This window comes from Micropterus salmoides, unplaced genomic scaffold, assembly GCF_014851395.1.
Source record: "Micropterus salmoides isolate LMB-PRFRI ecotype aquatic unplaced genomic scaffold, ASM1485139v1 Ms_hic_scaffold_9, whole genome shotgun sequence".
NCBI classification, from domain to species: domain Eukaryota; kingdom Metazoa; phylum Chordata; class Actinopteri; order Centrarchiformes; family Centrarchidae; genus Micropterus; species Micropterus salmoides.
In genome coordinates, this window is record NW_024044681.1 from 18,657,492 (window position 1) to 18,678,492 (window position 21,001).

The 21,001-nt window shown below is 40.5% G+C and overlaps 1 protein-coding gene across 5 annotated transcripts in view; it reads left to right on the plus strand.

Annotated features, from left to right (window-relative positions):
- Positions 1-62: 62 nt before the first annotated feature.
- Positions 63-21,001, plus strand: part of rbm27 (RNA binding motif protein 27) — a 31,675-nt gene continuing 10,736 nt past the window's right edge. For 2 of the 5 annotated variants that reach the window (XM_038707534.1, XM_038707536.1), the window contains exons 1-17: positions 63-269; positions 1,488-1,606; positions 5,388-5,515; positions 5,812-5,891; positions 6,671-6,876; positions 7,366-7,695; positions 8,255-8,482; positions 9,871-10,056; positions 10,865-11,011; positions 11,242-11,395; positions 12,268-12,421; positions 17,068-17,301; positions 17,413-17,547; positions 19,736-19,861; positions 20,060-20,134; positions 20,237-20,413; positions 20,819-20,923. In XM_038707534.1, coding sequence (XP_038563462.1) covers positions 211-269; positions 1,488-1,606; positions 5,388-5,515; positions 5,812-5,891; positions 6,671-6,876; positions 7,366-7,695; positions 8,255-8,482; positions 9,871-10,056; positions 10,865-11,011; positions 11,242-11,395; positions 12,268-12,421; positions 17,068-17,301; positions 17,413-17,547; positions 19,736-19,861; positions 20,060-20,134; positions 20,237-20,413; positions 20,819-20,923 — 2,643 coding nt within the window. In that variant the 5' untranslated portion in view covers positions 63-210. The remainder of the gene's footprint in view (positions 270-1,487; positions 1,607-5,387; positions 5,516-5,811; positions 5,892-6,670; positions 6,877-7,365; positions 7,696-8,254; positions 8,483-9,870; positions 10,057-10,864; positions 11,012-11,241; positions 11,396-12,267; positions 12,422-17,067; positions 17,302-17,412; positions 17,548-19,735; positions 19,862-20,059; positions 20,135-20,236; positions 20,414-20,818; positions 20,924-21,001) is intronic. The other 3 variants (XM_038707537.1, XM_038707535.1, XM_038707538.1) reach the window with 3 other exon arrangements.

Sequence of the window (21,001 nt, forward strand, 5' to 3'; positions counted from 1 at the left end):
AATGAATTACTGTTGAATAAAAACCACGGTGTTGTTATAACGACCTTCGTTACGACAACTGAACTTGTGTTGCCATGCCGTAAAACACTTCGCCCGACCTGCCAGTGAAGAGAGACATACGGCCTTAAAGCTTATAAATTTATAGACGATGAAAGTAGGGTTATCAAAACGCACTTTCATTTTATAGACAGTATTATAGTCTTTCTCACGATGATCATAGAGAATGTTGAAGCCTTGAAGTCGTGGCTGGCAAAACTCCTGGAGCCGATGTGAGTGTTGAATTGAAATGACATTTAGCTTGCATGCTACGTAGCTACGTTAGCTAGCTAGCCAGCCAGTGGGTTAGCAAGGCATCAATGGTGGGCTTGCTAGAAGCTGATGGCAAATTCTTGCACGAGTTAGCTAACCACCATTGCCGCTAGCTGGCTTTTTGTAGCAAAGCGAGGCAACAGGACTTTGCATTAACTAACGCTAAAGAAATTGAAATAGTGCATGGTGTAGTAGTTTCGTTTGTCGCACAGTTATTTTAGGGTAGTTAGGCACGTAAGTTAGTTGGCCGACAATACTGTGACTTTAGCACAAGGCATAAAGCTGCAAGAGATAGCCTAACTTACTGCTAACGATACTTGTGATTCAAATAGTTAACGTTTAATCTGTTGGACCACATCCAGCGGGACGTTACTGAGTTATAAATATGTTTTATAAATAAATAAGAATAGTTTGCTTTTTGGGTAACCATAGTTACACACACTCTTTTACTCTTTCTCCCTCTGTCTAATGTAAAATCGTAAAATTAGCATGCTTTGTAATTACAAGAGGACACAGATGCTACCAACGCTCATAAATACATTTAACAGTGATTAAAGAGGATTTGACATGTAGTGGAGTAGACACAGGTACTGTTTAGATGATGCACTAACAGTCAACTAAGTTACTGTTTCACAATATAAATTTAAAGCTAGGGTTCTGTCCGGGAGAACAGTTTTGCTGTAAACTTGTTGAATTTTGATGAGGTAGCTTTGTTAACTGTCCAAAAAGAGTTCTCACTGTTCTCCTCAGGCTTTGTGTGTTTGTAATGTAATTCCTATGGCCCACCACTTGCTTTTTTTAAAATTTAATATATTCAAGAATGATTTCTTTCATTTGTTTTAAAAGTTTGGAAGCTATTCTCTGAAGTGTTTGTTGTAATGTTCTGCCCTGCAGTCATTGTTACAGGTCTCGCTTGCTACTGATTATGTTTAGGCTTGTTTTGAAAATGTATGCATGGATATCTACCACCACACCATTGACACACTGTAAATTGCAGTTGGTCTAATTATACATTTGAATTCAGGTTTCTCTCTCAGTTTTACCTCTCTGTTTCTTCTCCACTTTTTCAGGTAGTAAGTAGTTTGGTAAAAGCTTCATTGCATTTTCCTTTTGCATTGGATTGTTAAAGTAACATATTGCGTAGCTGAAACTGAGAATACATATATTTTAACCTGCAGATGTGATGCTGACCCCTCTGCATTAGCCAACTACGTGGTGGCTCTTGTGAAAAAGGACAAACCGGAGAAAGAGCTGAAAGCACTTTGTGCTGATCAGCTTGATGTCTTCCTGCAAAAAGGTATGAAGTCCACCTGCACAAAGCTACTCTGCTAGTATGAGTCAGCGCAACCTGCAGTTTTGATATTGAACCTAGCTCTTGCAGGTCAAGAAAGTTGTGCTGAAGGGTTTCCTCCAGCAGAGATATCCCCAAGAGGGTCCAACTGCAGACCTCCTCTGTCAGGCCACCTCCACTGTCAGGCCAGTCAGGACAGGAAATGCACGCAAAAACTACAAAATAAAAGCGTGTGATTTACAGGAAACTCATTCAAAGTTTAATCGCGTAGACATAGGGGGAGGGTTTTTGTCGTTGATTTATATTTAATTATTTAGTCAACATTGTAACGGGAAACTAGCAGGCTAATTCCTTAAATATAGCATATTGATTTCAACCTGTTCTACTTAGCTTTTAACATGCCAATGTAGCAGCAAAGCCCACTCTATATCGCTTCAATCATTCAAGTAGTAACCGCATCTTTTTTTACAGGCACTATTTATTTATTCTGTCAAAATATGACGTTAACTCCATCCATACAGCTAGCCACATCCATTCACAGAAAAACATCGTTGTTTAATTTTTTAAGAGTGTAACTTAGCCTCTCTTCCAGTCATCTTAAAAGAAACACACACACACCTCATTCATAATTTACCTTTGAAGAGTAATATACTATGGCATTTTACTGCAATCAGCTGAATTTAGTAGGAAAAACGGACAACTGTGGAAACTGGACTACAATTTGAGCTTCGTGGGAGTTTGTAGTATAACGGACGTTACCGGCAGAGTTTAATAAATAAATAATAGAAGCCTGGACAGAGACTTCATTGCTCATTACATGGTCAACACATTCTCTCACACACAGCAGCCCACTACTTGCCCCAGATGTGTGTGATACTGCAACAAAGTTCAAGTTTTAAAAGCCTGAAACAAACCAACAAAGACTACTGCTCAAGGAGAGACCACGAAATCCACACTTTATGGTATCATATTAATTATTAATCATGTCGTAATGACATTCATGCGGTGTGCACCATAGTTCGTTTGGCAAACGTGTTTGTGTTTATCTTATTAATATATTGTACATTTGTCATTAAAAATAATGGTTATTGTTAAACGCTAACGCTAGCCACCGTAGAACAACAAATAACCCAATTTACACACGCGTAACATTCTGTAATTTAGATGTACAATATTGTCAGTGGTAGTTATTGATGGCGAACATATACCAAGAGCAATGCATTCAGACTTTACTCAATGTTTTTCATAATGCTAACCAGTTACCTACCGCTGTCGCGATGTGTAGAGTAGCGAAACAACCGAGAATGCATCACGTTACTCCCTGTGGGGATGTAAAAAACTGACTGGCCTGACAGTGGAGGTCTGCAGTTGGACCCCTCTTGAAATATCCATCATTCAACAACAAAACAATAGAAAACGTTTATGTCCCAAATCCTCTTGGAATTACAGTTGGTGGCGTTAAGTCAGTCAGTTAAGTGATTGTTTGCAAATAGTGACAAATTTATGGGGATCGGGTTAGACAAAGAGCTTCATCTAAACAAAGCAAAATAGAGATTATTTAATAGAAGATGGTTCATTCAGAAAAAATGAGTGATGGATAAGGCATATTGGCTTTCACCTGTAGGTAACTGATAACTACCAAGGGGTAGTCATAGTAAGCTGGTTTATTTTCATTTTCGATTAATCTGTCTCTATTTTCTCTCTTATTAGTTGTTTAGTCCTATAAAATTTCAATCAGTGATTTCCAAAACTCAAGCTGACGTAATCCAATATCTTGTGTGTTTTTCCACAACCCAAAGATATTCAGATTACTGTCAAAGAGGAAACAGAAAATATTTGCATTTTTTGCGGTTTAGTCTATTATCAAAATTAGGGATGAAACGATTAACGGTTTAATGATAAACCATGGTAAAAGTCCAGATGGTTATTATTACCGTACACATTTTGTACGATAATCGGGTTTGGTTTCCGTGCTATTATAAACTCACGGCAAATACTGTCCAGCATCAACCAAAGTTAGCAACAGTCTCCCAGAAACAGGCGCGCATGCACAATATGCAACATGGGTTTGTTTGGGTCAATGACAGCACAGCTGAACTCTGAAGTCTGGTCATGTTTTAGTTTTAATGAGAGTGCTGATGGAAACTTGATTGAAGAAAATGACCTTAGAGTGAACGCAGGTTGAGTTAACTTTTAGCTTTGGTTTGTTTGTCTGACTTGCTAACAGCTTGTAAACTGAAGCTCTCAGTGCTCTTGTAAAAACACTACACGTTGTTCTGCTGCTGTGTGCGTTAAGTGTCTGCAGACTATTCATTCACTGCACATGATAACACGTTGCGCAGTTTTAGTCAACCAACTAACATATCTGGTTCATTTTAAATCCAACAGCTATCAAATTAGTTGTAAAAGTGTCAGAACAGAAGAAATGCTACAGACTGCTCTTTATTTATGTCAGTTGTTGGGCTCATTGCACTTGTTGAAATGTATGAAACATTTTAATCTTTTTCGGTGCATTTTTACAATACCGTGATAATACTGATAACGGTGACCATTTTTGTCACTATAATTGTGAAATGAAATTTTCAACCGTTTCATCCCTAATCAAAATAGTTTCCGATTAATTTAATAGTTGATAACTAATCGATTATCGTTGCAGCTTTTTACATTCTTCAAGCACACATCATGTTAATGCAGCATCAGATTTATGAGTGGTGAGATAGCCAAAATGCACAGAAATGAATAGTGCCTTGGTAAATTTCTTCCAGATCAGTTATACATTCAGATGTGCTATCTGCTTTACATTACACTATTGCCATCTATCATGTGTGGATCCCCAATATGACCACCAGAGGGTGTATTACATCATTTCAAGGATTTTACTCTCTGTCTCTAGCCTGCATGACATGAAGCATCAACTCATTTAGCTCGAGTGAAGTTGTGCTTCCTTGCATGGCTGAAATGATTTAATCATTTGACTCTTGAAATGTACAGTATAATGAAAGAAGAACAATTTTTTTTGTTCATAGGGGGTTTGATTGGGTTGGTGATCAGTACATATGTTTCAGCAATTGCTTTATCACATGTTTTCCTAGTTTTTAAAACTACTGTTTGATTCTGTGTCCTTGCAACAACACCTTAGTTTGCTAATTGAAATTGATATTATACGCTTTCAAGCTGAGGTGTGTTATGTTGGAGAAACTTGGAGAAGACATCTAGATTTTGAAAGCAAAAAAAGTCCCTCCAAAACCACTACCCAAAAACAATTTCCATGCACAATAAGTGCATTTAAACACATGTAACAAAAATGTTTCTGAAATAAATTGCCTACCCTAGCGTCGACCATTTATGCACAAAAGCACAGCTCAAGTCCACAAAATAAGTTACTATGTCCAAAGCTTGTCAGAATTTATGTATAACAGTCCATGTTCTTGGTAATATTATACTTAAAGATTGCAGTCAAATAAATGGTTCAAATTACCTCCTTCAATTACTTTGTAGCTTGCATTATCTCCCTTTTTTATTATGTTTTTTTTTATCAAGCAGCTTTCACCTTTTTTCATCTTTGTGCTCTTTCTGTCTTGGTTATTCATTTGGGGTTTATTAAGCTTTGGATATATTTAGCACATCCGGGAGCAGAGCAATATTTTAATGTAGTGTGATTCAGGAGGAATGTACATTTCATGCCCGCGGGCCAGTTTGCTCTTTTGAGGGGGAGACTGTGCAAAATTGCACATTATTCAAAACTCATTCAAGACGAGATTCCTTTTTATTCCTTTTATCATTGCAGAGACAACAGGATTTGTCGATAAACTTTTTGAATGTCTGACAACCAAGAACTACCTGGGAAATCCTGCCGCCAAGGAGGCCCCTAAAGAGGAGGTCAAACCACCTGCAGTGAAATCTGATGTTGTGGAGGTAAGAAGAATTAGTAAGAAATGTATTTACTACATTCGGACGGTCAGTCTCGTTGCATATTAAAGCGTCTCTATAGTGCTTTTGTAGATGAGTAGATGGAGCGTAACACAAAAGACATAGCTCTGTGTCTGTAGGGGGTTTTGGATAAAAGAATTTGAGAAACATCCCATTGTGTATTATAGGACACACTGTTTAGATATCTTGACTCAAAATGGTTCTCTCCAGACTGAAAAGAATCTTTGTTTTTCTAAAAAAAAGAGTTTAAGTCAAGTTAACTTCTTTTTTTTCCCCTCAAGGCTGAAACTCCAGAGGAGGAGAGAGAAAACAGGCGGAGGAGAAGTCCTCTGAGAAACCGTTCTGACTTCAACGAGTCCAGGTATGGCTGTGGCTTCAGGGATGTGTTTCATCTCACGTTAATGACCAAGCATACGCAGAAACTTTTCTGACATGTGACACATATAGCACCTTAATCCAAGTCTCATGCTAACATTTTCAGTACAAAGGGCATTTATTTCTTATTGCTGATAAAACACCCATCATTTTGCATTGCATTGTGTATGGACCTCAACATGTGGATATAATTGCATGGTTAGTTTGAAATCCCCTGAGTCCTGCTTTTAACTTGATGAAGGCCCAGGTGTCCAGAAGCCTGTCCCCTGTCTATAACTCAACTAGTGAATAACAGATACGACATTGCGCTAACCGTTGTCAAAACAACAGTCGTTGTTTAATGTGCCACCACTTGCTCTGTCTTTATGACTTACTCTTATGTCTTTATTACAGCTGGTAAAAGGTTATGCCCCTAGAAATGCTGTAATAATTTTAATGTAGAAGAGAGAGAGAAAAGTATTAATGTTTCATTAACAACAAGCAACAGTGCTTTGGAGCAGATCTTGTTACTAAAATACGATTGAATATTCTTATGAAATAAAAGATAATAATGACTTGTTGTACTACAGTTAAATTAAAGTCACTAGAATTGATGATGATTCAGGGTGTATATTAATAGTTACAGATAAAAATATTTGATAAAGTCAGACCCACAGTTTATGATTTGATCCAGCTCTCTCACAAATGTCTGTTGGACTCATATATTTAAAACCGGCATAAAGATAGTAATTCAAATATATTCCCTCTATCTCATGAACCACACAGAAGCCGCGATGACAGGAGGCGAGATGAGCGCAAGCGCCGTGACTTCGACAGGCACTTGAAAAGCGTCAGCGACTCCCACCGTGAATGGGAGCGCCACGAGCGTCGCAGGGGCAGCCCCCGCGGGAGGAGCTACAGCCGGAGCCGCAGCCGGAGCAGGAGTGGCAGCCGAGGAAAGAGCAGGGACAGGGAGCACAGAGGAGGCAGAGGTTAGAAAGTCCCCCCACCCCAACCACACACACACACACACACACACACACAAGCAATAACACCAGCCACAGGGGACTGGAGCCAGGAGTGCAGAAGTTCCTGGAGCTCCTGTCAGTGCAGTCGAACAGTGCATTAGCGATGCATAAGTGCTGCTGGAGACGCCGTGATTGTGATGTGCACAGAGGTGCTTGAGATTCTAAAGAAGAGACTTAGAAGAAGTATTATTTTCTGTTGGATTGTTGTTCAGTATTGCTGGGAGTTGTTACCGATAAGGAATAATGTGGACAGCTTTGCAGTCACATCAGTGGGGATTCAACAACACAGGCTGGAATTGGGCATTTTACCCGCAAGGTTAATCTATGTCTCTAAGTGTTTTTCAGGATGAGAGAAGTATCTGTTTTTAAACTTTACAATTCTGCTATGGTCCACTACTCGAGTGCAATGCTTATTTGTGCTGAAATACCTCTATCTGTGCTTGTCTGTAACAGACTTCAAGTCAAAGTTTGAGTTGGAAAGGAAGGACACGGACTGCTACAACTCTTCCACCACATCTGGCTCCCAGCAGCAGCAGCAGCAGCAGCAGCAGCAGCACCCACCGCCTCTCCTGCCCCTTCCCACACCTCCGCACCCCTTTTCTTCTTCATCGTCTGCTGGAGTCTCAGGAGCTGGAGGCGTTCCCATAGCAACAGCGGCTCACCTGCCTGATAGCACTACAGACAGCTGGTCTGGCTACTATGGCACCCAGAGGCAAGATGGCGTCGCCAAGCCGTTCATCAACAAGGTTGCTTCACTGAAGCAGCGTTGCAGGGATTACGACGGTAGGAGCTGAACAAAATCATTTTTCCCTCCTTTCCTTTGATTCCTGCTTTCTCTCAGTAGTTGTTGTTGGGGTTTTTTTTGTTTTTCTGAAACAATTCTTCCTCCATCTCAGAGCCTATCAATTGTTGAGCCTTTGTATCCTGGCACACGGTCATTGTAAAGTTTGCTCTGTCTCTACTCTACCATTACCTTCCCATGAGGGTTACTGATTGCCTTGTTTAGTCTCCTCACTAATCACTACTGTTTAGCACTCCCTCTCTTCTTCAGAGACACACGAGACATACACAGACACGTACTTACTCCCTGTCCCTGAAGCACACTGCAGCACGCTGCTATCTGTCACAGTGCTCAAACATAGCCACGAGGGACCCAGTTCCTTAATGAGACTGGGGGGTAAATACATGTACTGTATGTTTTAGCTGCTTTGAACTTCCCCTTGAACAATCTTTCATCCTGTTTTATTTATTCTCATTGCGCTTTCAGTTCTTTTCCTTTTTAGTCCTATATCAGTGAATGATATCTTTTTTTTATTTTTTATTTTTTTACACCCTCACGCAGAAAAAGGATTTTGCGTCCGTGGTGACCTTTGCCCGTTCGACCATGGCAACGACCCTCTCATCGTTGATGATGTCAATCTACCGAACATGATCCCGTTCCCGCCCCCGCCCGTTATGCCCCCTGTCGGCCTGCCCATGCCCCCAATCACTGAGCCACCACCTCCCCTAAGGATGCCTTCCATGCCACCCTATGGCCAGCCACCACCACCGGGCGTCTTCCCCATGGCTGGTAAGTAATATTTAATGTGTGTCTGGTGCATAAAGGCCGCTTCTAGAAATAACATTCAATTTGAGTAGTATATTTCCACTGGCATGTGCAATTGTGAAAGCAACTGGTGACCTCTGATTTCCACAAACCACTGCTACTAGTTATTCTCCTCTTAAGCACTTGTTTGCACCACAAGACACATTTTTCCTCTTTCTCTGGTAATTTGCTCTATTTAATTTATTCAATTTCTCAAAGTAGATATATTTAGTTATAAATGCAAAAGTACATTTCCTGTCACTTAATAGTAATCGCTAAGTGATTCCTATTTTTAAACCTTCCATTATCAGTTAAGTCAAACATTGTGATTATATGTTGTGTACTATGTTTTAACTGCTGTGAGGGTTACACAGTTCAAGTCTTTTCTTCGAGTGTAGCTTCTGTCTCTATAGCTGATTCAGAGTCCTCTGACAGCCACTTTCTATATACAGGGGTAATTTCACTACCTCAGTTGTTTTTGTCACCGTTATTTCTTTCTTTCTTGTATGTAGCCATTTTTATACTAGAAACGAAGCTTTGCTCTATACAGCATTCATCAGCATAATTTGTAGAGACTACATCATGTGTAAAAAGGCTGAGGCTGTTCGTCTTTTTACAGAGCAATATACAATCAAACCTCTTGATTATCACTGTTTTGTGCAATTTGAAACATGCTCACTAAGCATGATGAAGAGGAAAAAGCAGGTAAATTTAGTGCACGGCAGAAAAACTGTATGGAGTGAAATAGTGGTGTTAACCATAGAACATTTGTTTTTCAATGTATTTCTCAGAGATGGACAGTGTAAGCATCTGTGTTTTGAGGTTGGTTGATGTCTGGGACGTCCACATACACAGGAAATGGGGAAAAAGAACAGATTATATTTTCCTTGGTTCTCTTTTGTGTATCTTATATTTGAACGAGGGATTACCAGTGATGGCTTCAGTGAAAATTCCTAAATTCTGTATTTACATACTGATAATACTAATTGATGGAACATTTTTAAGAGACCCTTGGTTTGTTCTTGCCGCATGAACACGAGTTAATGAGCAAACCGATATTTTGCTCCAGTAAACTGGAAACCTGATGATGATTGAAAGACTGCAGTTTATTTGTGGCTTCTTCTGCCCATAACTTTTATTATCCTGGTTCTTGAAATTAAGTTCCTACTATAGGTTTCTCTTTTATGATTTGCTCTAATTCAGATGCAACATATAAAGTTGAAGCATTGCATTGCAACAGTTGTTATCATTTCCTGCCATCTTCACTGTCATATTAAAGCAACCTGTGTGGCATTTTAGTCATTCAGACCACAGACTCACTGTCATACATGCAATATACCTGAGACATTAGCTTGGGCTTGTGTCTCCCTCAGGACCCCCACTCATAGCCACCAGTGGGATTGATACCCCCAACCACCAATCGGCAATCACTTCTTCTCCTCCTATCGGACCGCCCGGTGTGGGGCTGCCACCTACTCTTCTTCCTCCTCCTCCTCCTCCACCTCCTCCCTCCTCGTCTTCATCTGTGTCTCTTCGTCCCCAATATGTCCAGTCTGAATGTAAGCAGCGATGCTTTTCCTATTCAGATTGGGACTGTGTGTCTAGAAGTGACGTTGCTGCTGTTCTTAATTAGATTTTTCCTTTTATTGAGAATTTAATGCTCAGAGTTTTCTTGTTAAGTTGAACTAGAATGAAGAAGCTAGTGAGAGTAAAGTTGCTTTTTTTTTGTGGACTTTTAAGTACCCTTTGTTTCTGTCATTTTAAATTGGTACGTGTGTGACATGCACATGTATTTCTCCAGGCTGCAGTAACATCTGTTGACCAGAGGGTGACACTGTTTAATCTAATCTAGGAGACAAAGTAGCTATGAGCAGTAACTCTGCTACATCTTGTTGTGTTGAGTGCTTTTCCCATGATTCAGCTCATGAATTATTCTAGTTATACTGAAAAGCTAAGCCTTAGTTCAAATGGAGTGGGTCTATTTTGAGTTAATTATATCTCAGGTTTTTGACCTTAATTCAGGTCAGATAGGCAAAACCACAACAGTCATGAAAGGTCCCATTTTGTCAGTAAACTGTGGCTGTCTTCTAGCATTCATCTACTTTGTCATCTTGTGATTTTTTTTTTTTGTGTGTGTTAGTTTAGTTGTACTTAATTTTACTTCTCTATTACTTCTCAGAGCTGTGTACTAGATAAGTCACTGAATGCCAAGCAGCACTTAGTTATTTATGAAGGACTGCTTGGTTTCATTGTGTAATTTTGTTTTATCTACTGTTTATTTTTTTGTATTTAGGTTAGTTTTTAACATTTTTATGACTGTGTGTGTGTGTGTGTGTGTGTGTGTTTGTGTTTATTTTTACCCATTAGATAACTATGATCCAGAAGGCTATAACCCAGAATCCCCAGGCCTGACTGCAGCAGGCCGTAACCCGTACCGTCAGTTCATTCCCCGGGTGCAGACCCAGCGCTCCAACCTTATTGGCCTCACCTCCAGCGAAGGACAAGGCTCCAGAGGTAGCAAGTATTGGCCTTCTTAGTACTCACACTCTGTGCCAAATTAATCCTGGTCAATGGGCACTGCTGGAGTGATGTCATTTGACTGAAAATTATGAATGCTTGTATAATTAAAAGCAGAATATTAATGCAAACCCTAATTTCTCACAGACTGATATGTGGCGATATGCAAAAATTCCTAGTGTTTATTAATGTTTCTCTTTGTTTTTGTCTGTGTGTGCGTCTTCCAGCTGCCAACATAGTGATCCAGACAGAGCCTGCCACTGCAGCCAGCACACCTGGAAGTAACATGTCCCGTTTCAACACAGAGCAGGACAACAGGAAGAGAACCATGGGACCCAGTACAGCTGAGGGACCGGCAGCTAAAAAACCTTGGATGGAGAAGTAAGGATTCAAAGACAGGCACATTTGAAAAGTGTCAACCACACATACGATTTTGAAATTTACTATTAGGAACATTTTTAAGCTTGGATTGCATATAATCAGGGTCATGTGCAAGGATCCCATCACTCAAACCCACATAGATAAAATTGTACTTTCCCAACAAAAGATGATGTGTCCTTGCTTGACATGGCAATAAAGCACTGCAAGTGGACATCCACTTGACAAATATCTTCACGGCAAAAACCAGGCTTAAAAACATTTTTTTCACATACAGGAGCAGTAACTGATTATTTTATTTGAGCTTTGAAATATGCACCACTGCCTTTGGTCCTCTGGATATGTTATCAATGACTTAATGGCATCGAGACCTCGGTGATCATAGACACTGTATGCCTTCACTAAACAGGTCCTTGTTTTGTGAAGACATTTGAAGTAAGTAAGTAGCTGGCCAGGTGAAATTTGATCAAACAAATTGTTGCCTCCCCCTATTTCCCGTTACTGCTAAGGGAGCCTTTTTTCAAGCCAAGGTGAGTCATCGGTCAGGAGCCTATCTTTTGTCCCAGTTGTAGGAAGCAGGTGCATACAGACATCCACATGCTTCCACATGCAAAGGCTTTACTTGTAATCCATCATGAGTGTCAAGCAGGTTGAAATGTGGTCTTTATTTTCAAGTACAGCTGTTATATGGATTATAGGGATTTCAGTTTGAAGGCAGAAACATAAACTTCAGGTCATCAGTCTGGATTCCATTTCATTACCCATCATTTTGCCCAAAATGTCGATTTAGCATGTCTGTCCATTCATTTCTCTTTTTAAAACAAATTATGTGGTAAGCTTAAGATGCCAACATCACTGTCTTCCTCTCATTTTAGGCCAGGCTTTAACAACCAACATAAGAGCAGTTTTCCCAAGAGGTATCACTATGTGAACACCAAGTTGGAGGTGCGCAAGATCCCACGTGAGCTCAACAACATCACAAAGCTCAATGAGCACTTCAGCAAGTTTGGAACCATCGTCAATATCCAGGTAAAATGCATAAAGTGCTGCTGTCCACTAAGCAAACATGTAAAGGGCTACCATTTTCATTGCTAAAGGGATCATTTTGACAAGAGCAGGCAAGACTAGAAGTAGTATAAGTATTGTATCTGTGAGAATCTGAGAACTTTGATTTGCCAATGAAGACATGCAGTAGAGGATTCATACGAGTTGCAGGGGGAAATGTAATGGGACGTCACATTCACATTTATGGCTCACATAGGCCTTTACAGTCTCTTGACTTAAAAATGACTAGCAGGCCTATGATCCAGGTAGAATGTCACAGAGTACATTAAGTCTTCTGCAGATCACACGGTTGGTGGTAGGATTGGACGATATGGCCAAAAATGGTAACACAATAAAAAAAAAAGTCATATCAGTCGATCAATAATTATCAAGATAAATGTCAAATCATTATTCTTTCAAATTTAAAGGATGCTTTTTGCTCTTGAGTAACAGTTGAAGAAACCAGAGAGGTAATTGTAGTTTTAAACTATTCTTTATGGTCAGAACTAGGGTTGTGTATCGATACGATACCAGTATCAAAACCAGTACCCTTAAAGTGATACCGATACCAATAGAGTACTTCATTCAATACCTTGAGTAAAATGACACCTGTTTAAGCCATTGTAGTTGATTGGTAGCCTATTATTATTTTTATTGTTAGGGACAAGCAAGGTTATCTATTAGTTTTTTTGTTTGTTTGTTTTGTTTTTTTTTTCCTTCTTTTAAATAACTGTTACATCAAAGCATTGGGAAATTGTATCAGATCAGTCCTCATCCTAATTAGGTCATCTTCAGGGATAGTATTATATGGGGAAAGACTACAGCTTTTTTTTATATTGAATGAAAGAGGAGGAGTGAAATAGTCTAGTGACCAAATAAGTTGTGGGAAACGAATTTAAGGTAATTTTTGATACGTTTGTTGAAAGTAAACAATAGAAAATTTTCTTGTTCAAGCCCCCCACCAGCCAGTTTTAACTGCCGTTTTTGGTTAACGTTCTTTCTCAAAAAGAGAATGGGGTGTGGTTAATAGTCGGACGTAATACATTACCATGACAACCAAATACTGACCGGCTGGAGTGTTCACTAACCATATGCTGTGTTAACATCACTACACTGTAAAGTTTAGTACACTTTACTGTCTGGCAGGAGTAGCTATTATTTACCCATGATAGAAACTAATGTGCGTATCAGCTGTTATCAATCATACAGTCGATGGTCCTGTCACGCACTGCACATGATAACTCCCACTATGTGTTATGATGCGCTTATTTAACCGAGGGGGTGTGGTGGGTGCCTCCGCCAATGCATTGGTAAAATGGCAGTATGATGCATGTTGCGACACATTTTCTGTCATCTGTCCTCCAACACCGCATGCACAGATGCCATAATTAAAATGAACAGCACACTAAACCAAGGAAACTAAAAAAATTTAATGAAGACCCTCTGTTAGCTAACTTTCTGCAATTACTATGCTAGCTAACTACAACTTAGCTAACAAGCCAACAATCAGACACAGAGAGACATACCTACTGTAAGTTCTAAGTAAATTACATGATAAATTGGCTAGCTCACAGCGATGTTTACCGGTTTGATGCTCTGACTCTGCAAGACAGTTTTTTAACAAGCCATGCCTTATGGAATTACTATAGTCATACGTCACAACCCCGTTTTAACAACTAAGCAACTTTTGCAGCATTGAGCACAAAATTAAGCTATTTCTCAAAAAATATTTGGCAAACTATGTGGGTAATCAACATTGTAAGGAAATTATTCTATGAAATATCATAGAAATGTCAAAATACACTGAAGGGGGGCTTTTGATCAATATATCGGCAAATACTTTTTCCTTTATTGGTGAGTCGCAAACCTCTAAAAACAACAGTCACAAGTAAAACGAGTAACAAGTCTGTTTAAATTAAGTCACTAAACTACACTAAAGAGTCTAAAGAAGGTCAAACCAACTACATCTGAAGCAGCTGCAGCTGGAGGCTTTGAGTAAAATCAGCTGATCGCTACTGCGCCACAAAAGCGTTTGGTTGATGGGATGAGACGCGGTGACCGATCAGTGACAAGTGATGTGTGTGTATATATGTATGTGTATATACAGTGGGAACGGAAAGTATTCAGACCCCTTTAAATTTTTCACTCTTTGTTTCATTGCAGCCATTTTCCAAAAATCAAAAAAGTTCATTTTATTTCTCAGTAATGTATACTCAGCACCCCATCTTGACAGAAAAAAACAGAAATGTAGAAATTTTTGCAAATTTATTAAAAAAGAAAAACTGAAATATCACATGGTCATAAGTATTCAGACCCTTTGCTCAGTATTTAGTAGAAGCACACTTTTGATCTAATACAGCCATGAGTCGTTTTGGGAAAGATGCAACAAGTTTTTCACATCTGGATTTGGGTATCCTCTGCCATTCCTCCTTGCAGATCCTCTCCAGTTCTGTCAGGTTGGATGGTAAACGTTGGTGGACAGCCATTTTCAGGTCTCTCCAGAGATGCTCAATTGGGTTTAAGTCAGGGCTCTGGCTGGGCCATTCAAGAACAGCCACGGAGTTGTTGTGAAGCCACTCCTTCGTTATTTTAGCGGTGTGCTCAGGGTCATTGTCTTGTTGGAAGGTAAACCTTCGGCCCAGTCTGAGGTCCAGAGCACTCTGGAAAAGGTTTTCGTCCAGGATATCCCTGTACTTGGCCGCATTCATCTTTCCCTCGATTGCAACCAGTCGTCCTGTCCCTGCAGCTGAAAAACACCCCCACAGCATGATGCTGCCACCACCATGCTTCACTGTTGAGTCTGTATTGGACAGGTGATGAGCAGTGCCTGGTTTTCTCCACACATACCGCTTAGAATTAAGGCCAAAAAGTTCTATCTTGGTCTCATCAGACCAGAGGATCTTATTTATCACCATCTTGGAGTCCTTCAGGTGTTTTTTTAGCAAACTCCATGCGGGCTTTCATGTGTCTTGCACTGAGGAGAGGCTTCCGTCGGGCCACTCTGCCATAAAGCCCCGACTGGTGGATTGCTGCAGTGATGGTTGACTTACCACAACTTTCTCCCATCTCCCGACTGCATCTCTGGAGCTCAGCCACAGTGACCTTTGGGTTCTTCTTTACCTCTCTCACCAAGGCTCTTCTCCCCCGATAGCTCAGTTTGGCCGGACGGCCAGCTCTAGGAAGGGTTCTGGTCGTCCCAAACGTCTTCCATTTGAGGATTATGGAGGCCACTGTGCTCTTAGGAACCTTAAGTGCAGCAGAAATTTTTTTGTAACCTTGGCCAGATCTGTGCCTTGCCACAATTCTGTCTCTGAGCTCTTCAGGCAGTTCCTTTGACCTCATGATTCTCATTTGCTCTGACATGCACTGTGAGCTGTAAGGTCTTATATAGACAGGTGTGTGGCTTTCCTAATCAAGTCCAATCAGTATAATCAAACACAGCTGGACTCAAATGAAGGTGTAGAACCATCTCAAGGATGATCAGAAGAAATAGACAGCACCTGAGTTAAATATGAGTGTCACGGCAAAGGGTCTGAATACTTATGACCATGTGATATTTCAGTTTTTCTTTTTTAATAAATTTGCAAAAATTTCTACATTTCTGTTTTTTTCTGTCAAGATGGGGTGCTGAGTGTACATTACTGAGAAATAAAATGAACTTTTTAGATTTTTGGAAAATGGCTGCAATGAAACAAAGAGTGAAAAATTTAAAGGGGTCTGAATACTTTCCGTACCCACTGTGTATATATATATGTGTGTGTGTGTGTGTGTATATATGTGTGTATATATATAATTATAGCTAGCAAATAAAAAATGTACAGAGAAGTGTTAAATGATACCAGAAGATGAAATCAACGGAAAGCCAAGCTTGTGGTGATAAACTTGCAACAGTGACGAACCTGCCCGAGAACTCAACCAAAGGTGAGCGGCTGTTAAAATCATGCATGGACTCGGTGCGTGCAGGTCTTTTTTTATACAGTTTATGGTGCAGACACATGGGGGGTGGGGAAGCGTGCTCTTCTTGTGTTGCTTGCATGTTTGACTGCAAGCAAAACCATTCAAATAGTAATTTTTTGCCGCGATCTGGTTACAAAAAGTATCGAATGAAGTACTGGTTTGACTGGAGACGTTTTGATTCTACTCGATATTGGGCTGTTTCGGTCGATACCATTAAGGTATCAAGTAGCGATACCCATCCCTAGTCAGAACATGATGAAACACTTGATACCAAACAGTGGATCATTCCACCAGTCTGAGGTAGAACATTCAAAACAAGTATAATGATAAAATATGTATGAGTTAAATTAAGTAAAATCTTTTTACAGTCCTTTTTTACCTCCAAAAACAAACTTAATAGAAAAATTAAGTGCTAATTTGTTGGTGGTTGAAATTAATTATTGAACATTTGTTATCTTTTTATTGCCCAGCCCTAGTTGGCGGTTCAGTTACTACCTCCTCCTGTCTAGATGTCAAAGTGTCACTGGACAAGACGTTGAATTCCATGTTGCTCCCGACTGTTGTGCAGCACCCTGCGTCGTAGCTTGCTGCCAGTGGTGTTTGCGTGAATGGATGATTGCGCTGTATAAATGTAGCCATTTACCATTTACGTAACCTGCATGGTCTCAATTCAGGTGGTGTTTGGCGGAGACCCAGAGGCAGCGTTGATCCAGTACACAAAGAATGAAGAGGCCAGGCGGGCCATATCCAGCACAGAGGCGGTCCTCAACAACCGCTTCATCCGTGTGTACTGGCACCGTGAGCCGGGCGCCAACGCCACAGGGCTTCAGCAGCAGGAGCAGAGCTCAGGGAGCCTGGCAGCCGGGTCAGCACCCGGCCAGGCGCCACAGCACGGCAACATGCATAAGGTTTGTGTAAACAACTGAAACATTTAGAAGTCCTTCCACATTCCTCAAAGCCCTGTCTTGTTTGTGAAAACCTTCATCGTATTTACTTTTTTCTCCCTTTTCTTTTATCAGCAGGGCATCAAGCAGCACAATCCAGCCGCCTACGTGTTGAACAATACTCAACCGAAGCACCGCCTGCTAGCAGCGGCTGGGACCACAGCTACAACCAAGCCAGACAGCCTGAACCCAAACACTGAAGCCGTCACTGTACGTTTTAGTCTCTTTGCTTGTGTGTGAGTCAGACGATTCCAGACCTGGGTGAAATAATAAATAGCATTTTCAAGTAAATGATGAACAGCCTTGGAAAACCACACTTGTACATATGGTGTCAGGCACTTGTGTCTGTGTGGAAAAGTGGATTCAGATGCTCAAATGACACGGCTCTGTGTGGCTGTACTTGTACACACTGGTGCTTTGAGCTAAACGCCAACGTCAGCATGCTCACAGTGTAAGATGCTGATGTTAAGCAACTATAATATTTAGTTAGTTTAGTTTATTAGCATGCTATCTTTTTCTAAATAGCACTCAACTCAAAGTACAGCTGACGCTAATAGGCATTAGTTAGTATTTGGTCATAAACCAAAGTATCAGATAAATCAAAAATTTGATCTAATGATGGCACTAGATGAAAAGTTAAGGGATCGCCAAAGTTATTACAATTCATCTTCAGGGAAACATGAATATATTTTCCAAATTTCATGGTGATCAATTCAATACCCAAATATGCCGAACTCATGGTGGCGCTAGAGGAAAAGTCAGGATCACCAAAGTCATGATGATTAATCCTTTCAGGACCATGAATGTCTGTACACCATTACATGTTACATGCTGTGTTTCCCTTAGAACTTTCTTCAGCAGCGGTGCAGTTGCCTCCATGAGCATGCAACGCCTGCCTGTAGTCGCACGCATGAGAATAGCTTAAAGTGTCCCTAGTTTTATGTAAGCCAAAAGCCTAGCCTAACTTAGGTGCACACATTTTGTGGGGTGCACACACGTCTGGCTGCAAGCAAAACCATACAAATAGTATATTAGCATATAATACTAGTATATTAGAAAAACAAGCTAATCGAGATAAAACAATTATTGTGCCGCATGCTGTTTTGCAATGATACTCGTTTTGTCTTGTTATAAATCCAGTGCACCCTTTCCTTTACAGCGGCACTCCCTGCCCCTCCCTTAAAGCCCAAACACCTTTTGCTGGCTGTTGCATGTTTAGTTCAGCTCAAGTCAACATGAGGGGATTATAACTTTTACAACTTGCTAGTCACCATTATTAGCTTAAGCCTAAAGCATTTTACACTGCAGAAATTATCCTAGCAGCTAGCTGACTTTTCCTCTGCTCAAACTGTTGGTTTAAGTAACTGTATCTCCCGACAGAATACAACAGTTGAAATTCAGCATTATGTAACGTAACCAGTTGTCGTCAACTCGAGTACACCGGACACCTGCTCTGCTCCGCTCCACACACACACACACACACACACACACACACACACACACACACACACACACACCCTCTGTGGTGGCCCATCTGCCTTACGAAGCAGTCAACACTGCCTTGCTGTCTTCCTCTTGGGCTCTAGATGCTGTTTAAAGTTAATAATACTGTAAGGAAACTACAGAATTTATTAACTGACACTGACTGTAACCTACATTGTAAATTTAATGCCAGCCTGACAACTTACTGCTAACCTTTTCCTCTGCTCGCGCTCTCAAACAAACACTCACTGTGTGTACACATTACATACCTGACATGTGCAGCGTAAGGTAACCATGTTTCTTAAAGGAGCTACACAACTCTTATAACGGTACCTTTCACATAAATGTCTATTTGAAGAATGAGGAGAGAGAGGAAGCCAACCGTTGAGCATTACCGTGCTTGCACAGTGCGTGTGAAAATCATTAGCCCATTGATATTAATGATAGTGTGAACTTTTGTTGTAGCACACATAATCAGCAATGTTCCACCACTGATGTTATTATATTTCTTTTGATAGAATACTATCTGGACTGTCAGTGTATCCATGCATTTGGAGAGTCTCTAGACTGAACAGTGTGTGTGGAATATTCATAACAAACCAATATCAGGATCGCCACACTGAGCCCTGCATTGTGGGCTGTTGCAAATGGGCGAACACTACCACCATGAAACTAGTCTCCTCAGAAACATCTACCCATCCAGTCTCAAACAGCTTAAGAGGATATACAAGAAAGAATAGGATAAACCTGTGTAATAGGAACACTGGAGAATAAATAATCAATTGATGATAATATATAATCATTTCATGCATCCTGAGATGTTACATTTATGAGCTGTTGACACTTCTTGATTGAGCTGTTTCTACGCTCATTCTGACTACCTAAATTTGTTGCTTTCCCTGTTTGTTGTACTTAGGTGGTGCCTGCACTGACAAACACCCAGAAGGGCTCTTACTCTTCCACAGCCCTCAAGTCATCCTCAAAGAGCCTTGGGAAAACGGGAAAAGCACTAGAAGCACAGGAAGTCCTCAAGAAGAAACAGGCATGTTGCTTAATTTTTTTTTATGCATATTTTGACTGGTACGAGAATAGCAGAGCTGGGATTAACCATTTGTGTCTCTCAGGGGCCACAAGTGCGAAGCAGGCTACCATTGAGAAATGACCACGACAACATAATAGTGTATTTTCCACCTCCAGTGAAGGCATTTCATTTATTGTATGCATTTTTTTTTAAATTTAGGAGGCATTAAAACTCCAGCAGGACATGAGAAAGAAGAAGCAAGAGATGTTAAAGACACAGATTGAGTGTCAGAAGGTAAGACTGGCCTCTACACCCCTTCCCTGTCTTTAGTCTCATCTCTACACTCCCTGTCTTTTACACCTTCTTCTCTCTCACTGCTTGCATTTCCTCTTTCAGGCCTTGATAAACCGCCTGGAGAAGAACCGAGGGATGAAACCTGAGGAGAGAGCCAACATCATGAAGACCCTGAAGGAGCTGACGGAGAAGATCGCACAGCTGCAGAACGAAATGCACCCTGCTTCCCAGGTCTCCAGCGCCAAACCCAACCACAGCCAGCACAAGACAAAGACTGATGTAAGGCCCTTTTGGCCGGGAGAGTGATGGAGTGCATCATCTCCTTTACATAGACACAGTCAGTCAGTGCTTCCCTCCATTTGCACAATAGATACTGTTGCATTGTAAACTGTGTGCAGATTTTAACACCTTACAGCTCATGATTAATTATTTTTTTTCATTAATTGACCCTGTTAGACAGAGTGCACACACAAGTTTTGTGCAGATTTTAACACCTTACCAGTTCATGACTGAATTTTTGTAAAAGAATTTTCAATAATTGACCCTGTTAGACAGAGGTTGCACAAAAGTTCCGTGCACTGTGGGTCCGTTTATTCATTTGTCAGTCAAAATGTCAGTTCTTGTGTTATAGAACAAAATGTTTTCTCAATAAAAAAAAATGTATCTTACATGATATGTGACCAGGCCCAGAAGGAATTGCTGGATGCTGAGCTGGACTTCCACAAGAAAATGAGCTCTGGAGAGGATACAACAGACCTCAAGAGAAAACTGGGACAGCTACAAGTTGAGGTAATACGCTACAGACACACACAAACACACGTTTGTTCTTCTATCCCCATGGGGACATCTCATTGACATAATGCATTC